This window comes from Myripristis murdjan, chromosome 1 (genome assembly GCF_902150065.1).
Source record: "Myripristis murdjan chromosome 1, fMyrMur1.1, whole genome shotgun sequence".
Lineage (NCBI taxonomy): Eukaryota > Metazoa > Chordata > Actinopteri > Holocentriformes > Holocentridae > Myripristis > Myripristis murdjan.
In genome coordinates this window covers 40,683,852-40,701,562 of record NC_043980.1, presented here as the reverse complement: position 1 = coordinate 40,701,562, position 17,711 = coordinate 40,683,852, and the positions used below count along the sequence as shown (strand labels likewise).

At 40.6% G+C, this 17,711-nt stretch overlaps 1 protein-coding gene across 1 annotated transcript in view; it reads right to left on the bottom strand.

The window, feature by feature from the left end:
• tenm3 (teneurin transmembrane protein 3) overlaps positions 1 to 17,711 on the bottom strand; it is a 339,790-nt gene that overhangs the window by 103,730 nt on the left and 218,349 nt on the right. Inside the window, exons 15-16 of the mRNA XM_030056695.1 lie at positions 15,087 to 15,287; positions 11,996 to 12,181 (exon numbers count right to left, since the gene is read on the bottom strand). Of these exons, the coding sequence (XP_029912555.1) occupies positions 11,996 to 12,181; positions 15,087 to 15,287 (387 nt within the window). The remainder of the gene's footprint in view (positions 1 to 11,995; positions 12,182 to 15,086; positions 15,288 to 17,711) is intronic.

The window sequence follows — 17,711 nt, the reverse complement described above, 5'->3', positions numbered from 1 at the left end:
ATACATATCAGGCTTCCGGATGCAAGACGATACAGGAGTCACACGCTGTGGATGTGTGTGTGTGTGTGTGTGTGTGTGTGTGTGTGTGTGTGTGTGTGAGTGTTTGTGTTTGCCTTATGGTGTGTATGTGTTTATGTTGCGCCTTCATGTGCATATATGAGTCAGTATCAGAGACAGGGACAACAAAGATGTAACCAGAAAATAAAAAGAAAGAAAACAATTGGACAACAGTAATAAAAAGTAATAAAGACCACTGAGTCTGGTACATAAAAACATGTTGAGACAACGTGCTTCAAGACAGAAAGAAAGAAAGCAAGAGAAAGAAAGAAAGGAGGGAAGGAAGGAGGAAAAAGAAAAAGAAAGAAATAGCCAGGAGGAGAACAGAGGAGAGGGGAAAGTAAAACTGGATCAAAACCAGGAAAAAAGAAATAATGATCGAAAGAGGTGAACAAAGAGGAGTGTGGAGTGCTTGTATTTTGGGACAAAAAGGCCTTTAAGTCTTTGGCATGAATTACCTTTATATCCTGAGAATAGGAGAGGGCACGAGGGAGAAAGGGAGGAAGATTAGGGAAAAAAAACACAAATCGAACAAAAGCAGCACTGCCAGATATACTCTCTGTGATGGACAGATAGATGGAAACAGCAACGGAAAGGGGAGGAGAAGGGATGGTAGGGAATCACTGGAACACAATAACGGAGAAATAGACAAATAAGTTGATCAAAGGCTAGAGAGAGAGACAGAGTAGCAGCAGAACCTCGACATAGAGAATAAAAAAGTTAATTGAAATAAATATCTTCACTCACATTTAAACAACATAAAAGCGAAGAGACAGTAAGGATTGAAAACAAGCATAAAAAAATTATTAGACATTTAAGATTTTAAAGAAAAGCCAGAGATGTTAAAACACTGAAAAGTACTTTCCACCAAACGAATTTCCTCTTTTCAATCAATACATTTGATACAACTGGATTAGAAAGTGATACAGCTGCAGTCAGATAGAGGTTGGCCAACAGTGGGAGCTGCTTCTAGTGTGATACACAGCATGTTGCACAGGTGCATAGACACTGCTCAGTGCTGGCTCTTAAAGGGACAGTTCAACCATTTAGAAAAGTGTGATATTAACTTCCCCCCAGCTGTTCTGTAGAACAGTAGTGGTGCTCTCTTCCTCTCATTGTTACTGAGTGCTGGATACTGGCTGGATGCTCCAAATGCTAACTGTTAGCCTCCTGCCATTCAGGTAGACTTCCCCCCAGCTAACTTTCTGAAAAATAACTGTCTTAATCCACTCAAGCTGTATGTCAAAAAGTTTGAGTTTGATGATGCTGTGGAGTGATACAGGAGGAAGTTACCAGATCTTTCTGGAAGCAGAAAAACATACAGTTATACTGTAAACAGTGTTTTGAGCAAAATTATCGTTGGTGTGCACTCAGTCATATGCATATGTGCATTTTAGTTTTGCAAAGCAACACTTAACATGTGATGTTAGTGATGTTAACTTAAACCTTCTTTGAGTGGATTATGTTGGTTATTTTTCAGAATGTTAGCTGGGGGGAAGTCCACCTCAGTGGCAGGAGGCTAACAGTTAGCATTTGGAGCATCCAGCCAGTATCCAGCACTCTGTAACAGTGAGAGGAAGATAGACCCATTACTGTCCTGCAGAACAGCTAGGAGGTAAATGGAAAAAAAAAAAAAGCATTTTTTTAAATGAGCGCACTATCCCTTTAAGTTAGAAGCATGAGGCAGGATGCAACTGAACACTTTTTGTAATAGTTAACCTTTACCCTGGCCAATAAATAAATAGCAAATTCTTATTTCAACAACAAATGCTAACTAACAATTGAAATGACTGCAACTGTATTTTGGAAATCACCACTTAACAAAAAGTGACATTTCTAGCTCGGCAGATTGGTTAGGGAGCCCTTTTATCATCCTAAATATGATCCAAAGGTATGTGAAACTGCAGATAAGCCTCTTAGCAAGGAAGCCTGACCTCCATGTGTATGTGTGCCAACCTGCCCCAAGGAGGAGGGAGACTGAGAACAAGTGAAAATGATCTACATGCTGCGGCAATGCGAGGAGCATTTGCTTGCAATCATACCAGTTCTTGTAGTTATGCCAATTTTCTGCACCACAATAACACACAAATGACGTCTTGACCGCAGTAGCTGACAGTGTAAGCCAGACTCTATTTGCTTAAACCACACATCCCACACATGGGCGGAGAACTGTGTACATAGCAGGACGTACCAGGGACAGAGCAGGGGCACCAACAGCACGGGCTGCTAACAGCAAGAGTTACCTTCAAACAAATTTCAGGATTCATTAATGTATTCTAGAAACCTTATATCTGTTATTATCTGTGTTGTTGTGGTGAGTAATGCGTGTACTAAAGATGCATGAGAAACAATGGTATGATCAATTTGTTTTTCCACAGTTGCTACCAACTGACATTTTGGATATATGAGTGGACTTTTTGGATGCTTGTCCGTGGGGTCAGAGGAGGACGCAGCATGGTGGATCCAGCCTGGTTAAAACATGCCTTCCCGCTGTGGATGCCTGTGCTGCTCATATTGTGAGTAGGCTGACAATTACCAACTGTAGGGGGGACCCTGAAGCAACACTGAACTCTGGTGAAGTGCTGGGTTGTATCGTTACTTAGGTGTGATATGATTCCACATAATGGAAAAAACTATCCTCATAAGTTGCTCTATGCTCCATTGAGCTAGTAATATTGTAATTCTATCCCAAAACAACATTTTAGCAAATAAACAAAGACAAAGCAGAACACAAACTCACACACAAATACTATCCATATACACTATATTGCCAAAAGTATTCGCTCATCTATCCAAATCATTGAATTCAGGTGTTCCAATCACTTCCATGACCACAGGTGTATAAAATCAAGCACCTAGGCATGCAGACTACTTCTACAAACATTTGTGAAAGAATGGGTCGCTCTCAGGAGCTCAGTGAATTCCAGCATGTTGCTGTAATAGTAATGTAATAGGATGCCACCTGTGCAGTAAGTCCAGTTGTGAAACTTCCTCACTACTAAATATTCCACAATCAACTGTTAGTGGTACTATAACAAAGTAGAAGCGATTGGGAACGACAGCAACTCAGCCACGGAGTGGTAGGCCACATAAAATCACACAGCGGGGTCAGCGGATGCTGAGACGCATAGTGCGCAGAGGACGCCAACTTTCTGCAGAGTCAATAGCTTGAGACCTTTAAACTTCATGTGATCTTCAGATTAGCTCAAGAGCAGTGCGTAGAGAGCTTCATGGAATGGGTTTCCATGGCCGAGCAGCTGCATCCAAGCCTTACATCACCAAGCACAATGCAAAGCATCGGATGCAGTGGTGTAAAGCACACCGCCACTGGACTCTAGAGCAGTGGACACGTGTTCTCTGCAGTGACGAGTCACGCTTCTCCGTCTGGCAATCTGATGGACGAGTCTGGGTTTGGTGGTTGCCAAGAGAACGGTACTTGTCTGACTGCATTGTGCCAAGTGTAAAGTTTGGAGGGGGGATTATGGTGTGGGGTTGTTTTTCGGACGTTGGGCTCGGCCCCTTAGTTCCAGTGAAAGGAACTCTTAATGCTTCAGCATACAAAGACATTTTGGACAATTTCATGCTCCCAACTTTGTGGGAACAGTTTGGAGATGGCCCTTCCTGTTCCAACACGACTGCGCACCAGTGCACAAAGCAAGGTCCATAAAGACATGGATAAGCGAGTTTGGTGTGGAAGAACTTGACTGGCCTGCACAGAGTCCTGACCTCAACCCGAGAGAACACCTTTGGGATGAATTAGAGCGGAGACTGCGAGCCAGGCCTTCTTGTCCAACATCAGTGTTTGACCTCACAAATGCACTTCTGGAAGAATGGTCAAAAATTCCCATAAACACACTCCTAAACCTTGTGGAAAGCCTTCCTAGAAGAGTTGAAGCTGTTATAGCTGCAAAGGATGGGCCCACATCATATTAAATCCTATGGTTTAAGAATGGGATGTCACTCATGTTCATATGTGTGTGAAGGCAGCCGAGCGAATACTTTTGGCAATATAGTGTATATATATATACAGTACAGGCCAAAAGTTTGGACACACCTTCTCATTCAATGCGTTTTCTTTATTTTCATGACTATTTACATTGTAGATTCTCACTGAAGGCATCAAAACTATGAATGAACACATGTGGAGTTATGTACTTAACAAAAAAAGGTGAAATAACTGAAAACATGGTTTATATTCTAGTTTCTTCAAAATAGCCACCCTTTGCTCTGTTTACTGCTTTGCACACCCTTCACAGGTGTGGCTTATCAGGGTTAATTAGTGGAATTTCTTGCTTTATCAATGGGGTTGGGACCATCAGTTGTGTTGTGCAGAAGTCAGGTTACTACACAGCCGACAGCCCTATTGGACAACTGTTAAAATTCATATTATGGCAAGAACCAATCAGCTAACTAAAGAAAAACGAGTGGCCATCATTACTTTAAGAAATGAAGGTCAGTCAGTCCGGAAAATTGCCAAAACTGTAAATGTGTCCCCAAGTGGAGTCGCAAAAACCATCAAGCGCTACAACGAAACTGGCACACATGAGGACCGACCCAGGAAAGGAAGACCAAGAGTCACCTCTGCTTCTGAGGACAAGTTCATCCGAGTCACCAGCCTTGGAAATTGCAAGTTAACAGCAGCTCAGATCAGAGACCAGATAAATGCCACACAGAGTTCTAGCAGCAGACCCATCTCTAGAACAACTGTTAAGAGGAGACTGCGCGAATCAGGCCTTCATGGTCAAATAGCTGCTAGGAAACCACTGCTAAGGAGAGGCAACAAGCAGAAGAGATTTGTTTGGGCCAAGAAACACAAAGAATGGACATTAGACCAGTGGAAATCTGTGCTTTGGTCTGATGAGTCCAAATTTGAGATCTTTGGTTCCAACCGCCGTGTCTTTGTGAGACGCAGAAAAGGTGAACGGATGGATTCCACATGCCTGGTTCCCACTGTGAAGCATGGAGGAGGAGGTGTGATGGTGTGGGGGTGTTTTGCTGGTGACACTGTTGGGGATTTATTCAAAATTGAAGGCACACTGAACCAGCATGGCTACCACAGCATCCTGCAGCGACATGTTGGACGATCATTTATTTTTCAACAGGACAATGAGCCCAAACACACCTCCAGGCTGTGTAAGGGCTATTTGACCAAGAAGGAGAGTGATGGAGTGCTGTGGCAGATGACCTGGCCTCCACAGTCACCGGACCTGAACCCAATCCAGATGGTTTGGGGTGAGCTGGACCGCAGAGTGAAGGCAAAGGGGCCAACACGTGCTAAACACCTCTGGGAACTCCTTCAAGACTGTTGGAAAACCATTTCAGGTGACTACCTCTTGAAGCTCATCGAGAGAATGCCAAGAGTGTGCAAAGCAGTAATCAGAGCAAAGGGTGGCTATTTTGAAGAAACTAGAATATAAAACATGTTTTCAGTTATTTCACCTTTTTTTGTTAAGTACATAACTCCACATGTGTTCATTCATAGTTTTGATTCCTTCAGTGAGAATCTACAATGTAAATAGTCATGAAAATAAAGAAAATGCATTGAATGAGAAGGTGTGTCCAAACTTTTGGCCTGTACTGTATACTATCCATACATGTATACACTACTGATCAAAATCTTAAGACCAGTTGAGAAATTGCAAGAATTTACATTTTGCACTGTTGGATCTTAAAAAGGTTTTAAGTAGAGCTTCAAAATGCAAAAAGAAGAAATGAGAGTGAGACAAAAGAAAAAAATGAGTAAGCAATTTATTGCAAAGAACCATTGAACTGAAATAGGCTGTTCATCAGCTGATCAAAAGTTTAAGACCACAGCCTTTAAAAGCCCAAATCTTGGCAAAAATGTGGATTCAGTGTCATTTTCTGTCAGGTATCCACACTGTCATGACCTCCTGATGGCAAAGGCAAAAAAGCTTTCTTGGTAATCACCTCAAAAATTCGTTTCGGCATGCTTGATGCTAGTGTTTCCAGGAGGCTAGTGGGAATGTTGCTCCAAGTGGTGAAGATGGCTTCACGGAGGGCATCCAGTGTCTGGAACTGGTGTCCATTTTTGTAACCTGCACTTGCCATCCAACCCCAAATGTTCTCAATTGGATTTTGATCAGGGGAACACGCAGGATGGTTCAAAAGAGTGATGTTATTTCTCTGGAAGAAGTCCTTTGTCAGGCGGGCATTGTGAACTGCCGCGTTGTCCTGTTGAAAAACCCAGTCATGACCAATCAGACGATGGCCTTCAGTCATGAGGGATGCCCCCTGCAACATCTCCACATAGCCAGCTGCCGTTTGACGCCTCTGCACAACCTGAAGCTCCATTGTTCCATTGAAGGAAAAAGCTCCCCAGATCATGATGGCGCCCCCTCCACTGTGCCGTGTAGAAAACATCTCAGGTGGGATTTCCTTGTCATGCCAGTAATGTTGGAAGCCATCAGAGAATAAAACTTTCTTCCACCTTTCAATGTCCCATGTTTGGTGCTCTTGTACAAACTCCAAACGGGCAATTTTGTGTCATTGAAGGAGGCGAGGCCTTTGAAGACGTTTTTTGTTTTTAAAACCCTTCTCTTGCAGACGCCGTCTGATGGTTATGGGACTGCAGTTGGCACCAGTGACAAGCTTAATTTGGGCCGAGGATCGTCCCGTGTCTTGACGGACAGCCAACTGGATCCTCTGGCTCAGGGCCGGTGAAATTTTTTTGGGTCTACCACTTGACTTTTTTGTTCCATAACCCTCAGGATCTTTTAAGAAGTTTAAAATGACTGTCTTACTGCGTCCAACCTCAGCAGCAATGGCATGCTGTGAGGGCTTTGTTGTTGGGCTTTGCTTATGCAGCTCAACAATCCGACCACGTTCAAAGAGAGAAAGCTTTTTTGCCTTTGCCATCAGGAGGTCATGACAGTGTGGATACCTGACAGAAAATGACACTGAATCCACATTTTTGCCAAGATTTGGGCTTTTAAAGGCTGTGGTCTTAAACTTTTGATCAGCTGATGAACAGCCTATTTCAGTTTAATGGTTGTTTGCAATAAATTGCTTACTCAAATTCTTTTTTTTTGTCTCACTCCCATTTCTTCTTTTTGTATTTTGAAGCTCTACTTAGAACCTTCTTAAGATCCAACACCAGAATTTCCCTGGTTGGGATCAATAAAGTATATCTATCTATCTATCTATCTAACAGTGCAAAATGTAAATTCTTGCAATTTCTCAACTGGTCTTAAGATTTTGATCAAGAGTGTATATATACATATATAAATGTATATGTGTGTGTGTGTGTGTATGTGTGTATGTGTACACACACACACACAAACATATACATATAGATAGATAGATAGATAGATAGATAGATAGATAGATAGATAGATAGATAGATAGATAGATATCAACCATATATCAACAATGATGAGTGTCAGTACCCAGGCTGTTTTCTTGTTATTTGAATGGAATGTAGATCTGGCAGGGTTAGTATGCAGGAAGTTTCTGCATAGTAATTTTGCACCAGGAAGACACAAACTGATAGTACTTTCACAAATAGTTGTAATTACATGGAAAAATGGGTTTCTCAAACTTTGTTTCCACTTTGTTTACATTGGTTTATTTTCGAAAATGGAGAATTACATATACAATATTGTACATGAGCAGCATGAGGAAAATGGGCCTAAAAGTAACATTTTAGAGCATAAACAAATGAGAGCAAAGCGGATTATGCCAACATAAAAAACAATAAGTCCCAGTACCCATTTATTTGTGGAAGTACTGTTAGTTTCTTTCTTCCTGGCACGAGGTTACTATGTGGAAGTTTCTTGCTAAATCTACTTTCCAATGCAAAAAAGAAAATGGCAAGAACAAAGAAGCTTAATTTCCTCAAAAAAAGGCACCAAGAATTAATAATAATAATAATAATAATAATAATAACAATAATAATAATAAAATTACTGGCATAATCCACTTTGTTCACAAATGTTTATGCACCAAAACTATTATTGTTTGGCCACACTATGGAAGTGAATGGACACATAGTAGGAGCACAAAACAACTAACGAGGATATTTCCCCACCATGTGAACTATTGCAATTACTTGAATTAGTTGTAATGTAAGTTACAACTCAACACTCTACCAAAGTTCAGTTTTACTTTAAAGTAATACCTCACCTTGCAACTATATATTTTGAATCAGCTAAAATTGTGTTGAATGTCTGACAAATACATTTTCTGTGGTTAGCAATGTTTTATTTAAAGTATATTGGTTTTTCACCTGCCAAAAAAGTCAATCAATGAAGACTGAATCTGTTTCATGACAGACATTCAAGACATCTCAAAATTAAAAAAAAAAAAAAAAAAAAAAAAAAAAATCACTTTTTTTGGTGAAGCATTCCTTTAAGATGAAACACATCAATGTAAATCCAACTGACACTGAAAGAGTCAAAACTCAGAAATGTTAAGCCTGACATTGCAATAATCAGTGGTTTTGGGACTCACTTCAGTTCTAACATATCCGCAAGTCTGGCCTTCAACAGTAGATTGTTAAGAAGTACAGATGTTTTCAATTTGTTGCTGTTGTAATGTTGGTGATGTGTTTTCCCAGAAATTCAGAGAGGCTTAGGTAGCAAAATCCACTAATGGGATGGGATTTCAATGGTCAAGAGGGGATACAGCCTCCACAAAACAAATGGAAAGCTGTTTCTGACGAAACAGTGCAAGGGAGTCGCACTTGAAACACATTCAAAATCACTCAAAGAGAACTATAAAGTTAAAAAAAAAAAAAAATACATATTTGGCCAACGACCTCGGTTTCAGTTTTTACTTCAGATAGTCTGGAAAATAGCATTCAGGTGGGCCACCTAACAGTCAGAGGAAAGCTCTTTACCATTATTGTCTAAAAAGAAAAAAAGCTGTCTTTAGCCTTTTGGCTCAGGGCATAAATCATTAAAATCATGAAATGACAAAAGCAATAGTAACAGTACATATTGCAGGAAAATGAGAAAGGGAATGAGACGAAAAAGAAAGGGAAAGTGCTGTAAAAATAAACAAATAAAATAAATACCATTAGCCAATCACTGAAGCAACCACAGCTTCGTGGCACATGAGAAAAACCAAAGGATGAAGGAAGGAAGAGAGAGAAAAAAGCAAAGGATGAGAAGAAGAAGGAAAAAGAGTACAGTACCTTTTACTCTAATATCCGGGTTGTGGGCTTTAGAAAGAAAGAAAAAAGAGAAAGAAAGAGAGGAAGACAGAAAGAAGGACAGACAAAGAAAGAAAGAAAAGGATTTAGTGTAGAAAACAGGCTCGGAGGAGTTGTTTGAAGACATCCACATGTTCATTAAAATCAGAGAGGGCTGCTGATCACAGAAGTCTGTGAATGTGATTCATGAGGAAGAGAGGTACATGAGAAAGGCGGAGAGGGGTGGAGAAAGCCTGAACCAGACAAAAAAAAGCAAGAAAAGGAGTAAGAGAGGACACATATGCTCATCATTATTGGCATCATTCACCATCTGAATTAGAGGGGGGGATTACACCATTTTTAATCTTCAAACTGTTTTAACACTCAGATAGGGAGATTGCAGTTCTTTCAGATGCAAATAAGATGAATAGAGGGAGAAGAGATATCTGTAGTGCACTGTGGGTTTTTTTTTTTTTTTTTTTTTTTGATAATTAAAGCTGCATATTTTAAATAGACTGTACATGTAAAAGCCCAACGAGGGACAAGAGCTGAAAATCAATCAATCAATCTTTATTTAAATCAGCAATAGCTACAAACTCACCGGTCAGCACATCAGTTTCATACTCTGTATTAGAACTATTTTAAACTGCATCATCCCTATCAAGTAAAATTCATAATAATAAATAAATGAATAAATAAATAATAGGGAGAAGAAAGAGAAAAAAGGGAGTGTCTGCATGAATTCTCCCACCAGTGTTCAATCCATACAATTCATTTCAACAAATAAGCTGTTTGCCAGCAAAGCACCTAGATGCATTCCTCTTCATCTCAGTGTTGTTGCACTCTCAGCATCCTTCTCTCTCTCTCTCTCTCTGTGTGTGTGTGTGTGTGTGTGTGTGTGTGTAAGTGACAATAAATGAAACCAATTTACAGCTCTTCCCCAGCCATACTGTAGCTGTCTACCTGTCTGTTTGACAACAAGTAGCTCTCCGAGTGAAGGGTTTGCTGTTGGGCTGAAGCCACCAGAATGGCCCTCCTGGCAAACTGTTTAACTGTTAACAATCTCAGTACAACTGCAAGTGGTTTCTCTTACTGGGGGTACTGAGGGCAGGGGGGAGGGTTGGACAACATCCCTCACTTGTACAGTAGATAGCCAGAAAAATAAACTGAACAAGAACTGTATGTCTGCTGGCTTGTTCCGCCTATTTTAATGACAGGACACACACACCTGCCTGTCAAATGCTCTACACGTTCCACTGCTAAATGAGCAAATGACAAGGACCAACAACAGATGGCAAAGCAGTATTATTATTCCAGTAATTAGCCTATAGTGATATGGTACCTCCTCACAAGACTTTTGTGCTGGATCCCTGCTCTAATTAGCTAAGTTACACCTGTAAAATATATGACATAATTGTTTATGTCAGTTACAGGCCACAAAACATCAAGAGGACAAGAGGACACTGCCAAGAAGCCGTTTCAGAAACTTTGATAATATGGCAGCAGCATGAATTGGACACTTTATTTTCACCTGTTCACCCTGTGAAAAGATTAGATAATAGTTAAGTCAAAATAACTTGAGTTAATGTTAGGCTTAGGGTTAAAGGATAGTATTTTTCAAACCAGGCCATACAAAAATGGCAAGTTCAATAGGGCAATCATTGGTAGGGTTTCCATCCACCTGTTTTTATGTGCATTTTATATTTGCGCATAAGTAAACCTGAGTGGAAATGCTGCACATCTGAAAAAAAATCTTGTAATATGAAAAAGTACACTTAGAGGAGGTGGATAAACAGATGTATCAACAAAAGGCAAATGCAACTGTGTGCAGTGGAAACAGATTCATCAAATAAAAGAAAACAAAAGCATATATATATATATATATATATATGTACACAGGGTGACCCTATGTGTACATATATATATATATATATATATATATATATATATATATAAAATCATCCATGGGGCAATCTAAGTAATTTGTATAACACAGTTAAAACACATTAGTCACATTTTCTTTTGCAGATTTTCTGAGAATTCGGTTAAAATTTGCAAAACATTTGAACGGAAACCTGACAATTATCATCTTCTCAAAAACCATTATAAATGCCCTTTGGGAAAATGGGAAACTCAGAACACAGCTGTGTGTGTCTATTTGATTTTTGCATTTATTCAGAACAAGATTTCAACAACTATTGCTCATTATTATGTTTGGAACTATATTTTATTTTTGGTGGACAATTTTACAACATATTAGACTGCACTCTGAATCTCTCTTTTTTAAGGGAAGGTTTTTTGCCAATAAAGCTAGTGACTGTGCCATGCACAACTGTAAATGAACCACCATTTTAATATGGCCTGGGTTGAAAAATGCCAATCTATTTATCTATAATTTCCTGGTAATTTTCTTGTAACTTTTTTTTTTTTTAATTTCTAGCTTAATTCCTCATCACCTTTGTGAAAGCCGAGAGAATTCACTTAATTTCTTTGACCCAATTAGCAAAACTTACATGAATAAAAGCAAAATAAATAAGTAAATAAATGTTTTAAAGCATCACACTCAGTTCATCAAAGTTGTGGAGGCTCAAAGGTCAGTTACACAGTCTTCACTCTAACTGTGTGGGCTTGCAAGCACAAGACCTTGGACTGGACAATACTGCCTCAGATCTCACCTATTTCACAGTCCGGATCACACTCACACTTTCCTTTGTTACACTGTTTGCTCTTGTGTGTGTGTGTGTGCATGTGTGTGTGGCTATATTCATGTCTATGCAGTCAACTCACCAATATTACAGTGCTCCCCAGTCCATCCTTGGTCACACTCACACTTCCCTTCCTTACACACTCCATTCTTGGTGCACAGTGGATGACAGGCCTTCTGGTCACAAACGCTTCCTGTCCAGCCCTCCTCGCACCGACACACACCGCCGTAACACACACCGTGGCTGCCACAGTCCACTGCACACACCTCTGTCAAAGCAGATCGGAGAGACACACCAAATGAATTCACATGAACAAAAGCATTTAGGACAAAGCACAACGCAGTTCAGACCAAGCATCATGATGCTGCTTTAAAAGAGGGAGAGAGAAGGAGGGCAAGAATCCCTGGAAATATCTCAGTGTTAAATGAGAGAGAGAGAGAGAGAGTGGGAGGGAGAAAAATAGAGGGCCCGGCTAATTCCCCTCGAAAACATAATGACTTGGCCGAGTAACGCAATGAAAAATGAATGAAAAATCAATTAAGAGCAAAACCATTCCCGCAAATCAATCCCTGATTTACTTGTATCTGCGTGCGTGCGTGTGTGTACGTGTGTGTAGACATGAGGTGAAGGTGTCCTCACTGAACTCTGCGACCACACACAACCGCTGCGTGTGTGCGTGAATGTGTATCAGCATGAAAGGAATGTGTGAGACAGAAATAGAGGAATAATGTTTGTTTTAATCAAGCAATCATTAGCTCTCACAGTGTGTGTGTGTGTGTGTGTGTGTGTGTGTGTTTCTGTGTGTGGTCTCTGATATACCTGCCTAGCCTGGCAAACGTCTGCCAACACCTACCATCTCTCTCTCTCTCTCTCTCTCTCTCTCTCTCTCTCTCTCTCTCTCTCTCTCTCTCTCTCTCTCTCTCACGCACAATGTTCATTCAGACTTGGGGGGTTGTGTGTTGCTTGGTGTGTGTGTGTATGCGTGTGTAAGACAGAGAGAAAGAGAGAGAGAGCAAGAGAGATATTAGATACAGCACTTGCTTTTTGTGTATGTAAGGCCATAAACTGCCTTAGTGTGTGTGTGTGTGTGTGTGTGTGTGTGTGTGTGTGTGTATTTGGCAGACCCTGAAAAAGGTCAAGAAGGAGACCAGCCAAAAGGTGTGCATATGTGTGTGAATGGGTAAGTGGATGTGTATGTGGTAGTTTTTGACAAGATGATGCTCTGTGTCCGAGACTGCAGAAAAAACAGAGAGAAGAATAGATGCACACACCGACACGCGCACACACACACACACACACACATGCGTGCGCGCGCTCACTCACACGCATTCCTTTCCTCTTGTCACGTTGTTTTTATGTGAAGCCATCTGTTACTGTTCTGAATTCCTCATCTTCTTTGCATCTCACATCTCCCTCTCCATCAGCACTATTTTTCAATCTCTCATTCCCTCTTTCCCCCCTTTCTTGCAACATAAATGTTCTCTACAGTAACAGAGGATGGCCCTTCAGGCCGGCACCACAGCAGAGCCCTTTATGTTTCTGTAAAAATGGATGAAATGTTCCATTTGGAAGATGTATACTCAGATATCTACAATGTCTAGAGCAGTTAGAGATAGAGAGATACAGGGAGACTGACAAAGAGAGAATGAGTGACGTGTCTGAACAGAAACCCAGGAGCTGGGTTGCACCTTGGCTACCTGCAGCACCAGGACACCCCCTCTTTCTGATAGAGGTATCTGACCATGATCTGTGTTTAAGTGATCAATCCCAGAGGGCTCTGTCCTTCCCAGACGTTTAGGAAACACATCCATGCTGCACGTCATGTCATCCAGATGACTGGAACTAGGTTGCTCTCCCTGCAGCTGCATGACCCCTAACATACTGGTACCTCTTTTCCTTCAAAGCAGTTGTGGTTCTTGAATTGGTTCTGCTCCTGATTCTCTGAACCAAAGCGTTACCAGGTGAACTGGCCCATGCCTGCAGCAGTTTGGAGTTGAACCATTGCGACAGAGATGTTACCGCGTTTCTGACCACTGACTCCAGCACTGCTGTGGCTGTATTCAACGTCGGGCTGGTTTGCTGCTCTATGACCCAACACGCCATCAAGGAGCTCATAATGCTCCATGCACATTACCCTGTCAAGGGGTCCTTTTTGGAGTCTCTGCACTCCTTCAGTTTTTTATTACTGTTGATTATTTGGTCCTTGATTCTAACAAATCCAGCCGTCACCAACTCTTGAAGTTGGATTTAGTGTCCAAGTTGAATAGGTCTTTCTGGCAGACCACTGCCCACTCTACTATATTTTGGTTCCAGCTGCATTCCCACTATTTTTATGGTTCCAGTTGGGAACCAACTTTTCATGTTCCAAAACAATTTATTTTTGGTCAAAATGCTCGGAGTGTTTCAAAAACGGAACCAGTTCCCTGTTGGTCAAAAAGGCCTATCTGAGAAATGGAACTGTATTATTCCTACTTTAGCTTGTCCTTACCAGCTGCTATTTCTTTCACTGATAACTTATAAGCCCTATGACCTCACCCAGGTCTGGGCCCCTCACAAGCTGACGTGCAGCCTGAGGTCCTGGAGCAAAGCTCTCCTGGCTGTTCCAAACTCCTTTTTAAGAAGTGACAGCTTTGGAAAGCCCTGCCAGAGGAACCAAGGCCAGCCCAATCTGTAGCATCTTTCAAATCACTGTGCAAAACTTACTTTAATGAACAGGCTTTGCATAATTCCCTGTTTTATTCCTCTTTGGTTTCATGTGTTATTGTACAAGCTATGTGTGTTATCTTTTCTTCATGTAAAGGGCTATCCCCTCTCCTTTTATCCTTGTCTTATTTATTTTTTCTGGTGTACAATCATTTTTGTGTTCATTTCATTGCTTTGAAAAGCCCTAAAATGAATAAATGCGTATTTTATTAAAAGGAATATCCAAACAATTTTGAAAATCAGATTCTGAGGTCATGATGGCACATCACAGAAAACCACTGGTGGAGGAATAGAGGCTTTCTCTTCTGTTCTACTCATTTGAAGTTACTCTGGATAGGAACATCAGCTTATGACCTAACTTGTAAAATATTACAGCTGTAGAGTATGGCAGTGATATTTATTCATGCATCATTCCATACCCTCCAACCATTCCTCCCGCCTGCATCCCTTCAAAACTCCATCCCCCTCACCTAAAGAGCAGTCAGGCCCGGTCCAATTCTGGTCGCAGGCACAGGTGCTGGTCTCAGCGTTGTAAGTGCCATGACCTGAACACTGGTCTGGACACATGGCCTTGGCAATTTCACAGCTGGCTCCGCCCCAGCCTGACTGACAGTGGCACTCGCCATGAATACACACCCCGTGGGCAGAGCAGCTGGGGTCAATGCAGTCCACTGAAGAGAGAGAAACAAAGAGAAAGAGAGTTAACAGACTAAACTGATGAGCACCACTTGGAGACTGAAAAAGGTACCTGAGTAAATTTGCTGGCAAGAAAGACACAAATATCTCCCTGTAGACACAGTGAGATTGAAGGCAATATTATACATTTATTCCCATCAGAAATATGTAATGTCACAGACCTCACAGAAGAAGAAGAATGAAAATTGCATTTGGTGAGGAGAGGCCTACATGAGTTTCCCGCAAACAGCCGAGTGGAAGCCTATCATGTACACAGCATAGTTATGATTTGGTCACGCTGTCATCCTGCTGTTTTCTTTTCTCAAGCATGCTAATTCAAACATTTCCAAAGCTGGATGTTCATTTGAGCATTGCAAGACTGATCAACTGTTGACTGAAACATTTGCAAATTCAGCTGAGTTCTTTCAAAAACATGTATATATATAGACAGATAGACAGATAGATAGATAGATAGATAGATAGATAGATAGATAGATAGATGGCCTCCATGCCACGTCACATGATGCAGTCATTCGTGCAGGAGGCGCTCCGACCAAACTGTATTGAGTGAATAAATGACCATACTTTTGAGAAGGTCGACATTTCTGTATTATATATCCTTTTTTTTATTGATCTTATGTAATATTCTAATATTCTAAAATTGAACCTAGAAGTTAACCTACCGTAATTAATAATTAGTTAGTTAACCTAAGAGTTAAGCTATCTGCTTACAGCTGGATTATAAGGACATATAAAATGCTCGGAGCTGGAATATCTTCCTGTTGAGTTTCAGTGCTAAAGACTTTCATCTTAATCACTCATTTCTGTCATCAGTAATTGTCTTCTCTCTTCTGAATGAAATAAAAACATATGTGCGACTAACGTGTTATTTGGCTTACTAGCTACTGAGAAACCCCATTAGCTACAGCAGGTCTCTGAGCCACATGACTTCTCCTTTTCTATAGATTCCTGGCTGAGGAACATTTCATGTGATGTTGTTTGTGGAGATCCTGCATAGCATCTTTGTCAGAGATTATGGTTTCAGAAACCAGAAATGGGATTAACACACATAGCCTTTGACCTCTTTGTTGTTTCTCTTACTTACATACACACACACACACACACACACACACAAACACACACACACAGGATTAGTGTGACCTAGGTTTGACCTAATCTGAAGTTAATCTGGTTACTGCCCCATATGAATCAATGTATATGTATGTGCATACGTGTATATCTATGTGTATATGTGTATGAGCATGTACACTTGCACAATATGTGCCTGCCTGTACACCTTATGGTCATATTATTACATAATGTGGATGTGCATATGCATGAGTGTGTGTGTGTGAGTGTACCTGGACAGATAAGGTCAACCTATTGTGTGCAGCCTATGAGTGTGCATATGTATGGTCAGGCATGAATTCCTTTGTGCATGTGTGTGTGTGTCTGTGGTGGGGGTGTGCTTGTACCACTACAAGACCACAGATTAGTATTGATTTTCTTTCAGGGTGAGCAGAGAGGAAATTAGCTTAGCATGTAACTGCTACGCTAGCTTAGCCAAATACCTGTCAACAACGGAATAGCCACCATGTATGTGTACAAATGTTTATGCAAGTGTCTGAGATCGGAAAAAGAAATGACTTTATCGCGTAGCTGCAGTGCTATCTTAGCTAACACACTGTCAACAGGCTGCAGTTGGAGATGATGTCACCCAATGCTGCCATCAAATTCAGCAGGATTAGCCTTTTGGTCTAACAAGTTGAGAGTTGACTTGAGGGACAGTGATTTTGAAGATAATGTTGCGGTCACTGAATAAGGGACACCTTATTGGCACAAGAAAGAATGAGAGTGATCATAATTTGGACAAGGCTGTAAAAACCACCAAGTCACCGAGATTATCTTAAGTCCTGAAATGAATGTAGGCTAATGCACAGTTTTCCACCCGGAGCGCAGAGGAACTCGTACAGATCTGCAGATTCCACATCCAAAACTCCAGTCCAGAGGCCCTGCTCACAGTCTTCAAGTATGTGCACATCTGTTTCAATCATTTTCTCTTTGCTCTTCTATAACCTTTTTCTACCATTACCTGTAGATGCACACAGTCAAGTCAGCAAGCAAGCTTTCCTAAATAATATTCTTGATGAAGTCAAAGCGAGTTGTGTTTAATTCGTCTGGCTTTAATTCATTTGATTTCATTTCAAAAGTAAAGGAAAAAGGCAATAGCACAACAGAAAAAAAAAAATGTAAAATTTGTAAAAAAAAAAAAAAAAAAAAAAAAATTTCAGAAAAAAAAACAAGAAACTTAACAGAAAATTAGCAAAGAAATTACCAGATAATTAGCACACAAAAAATTGAATTAGAAAAGAAAAATAAAGCAAATTAAAAAAATTAAGATTTAAAAAATTAAGCAAGTA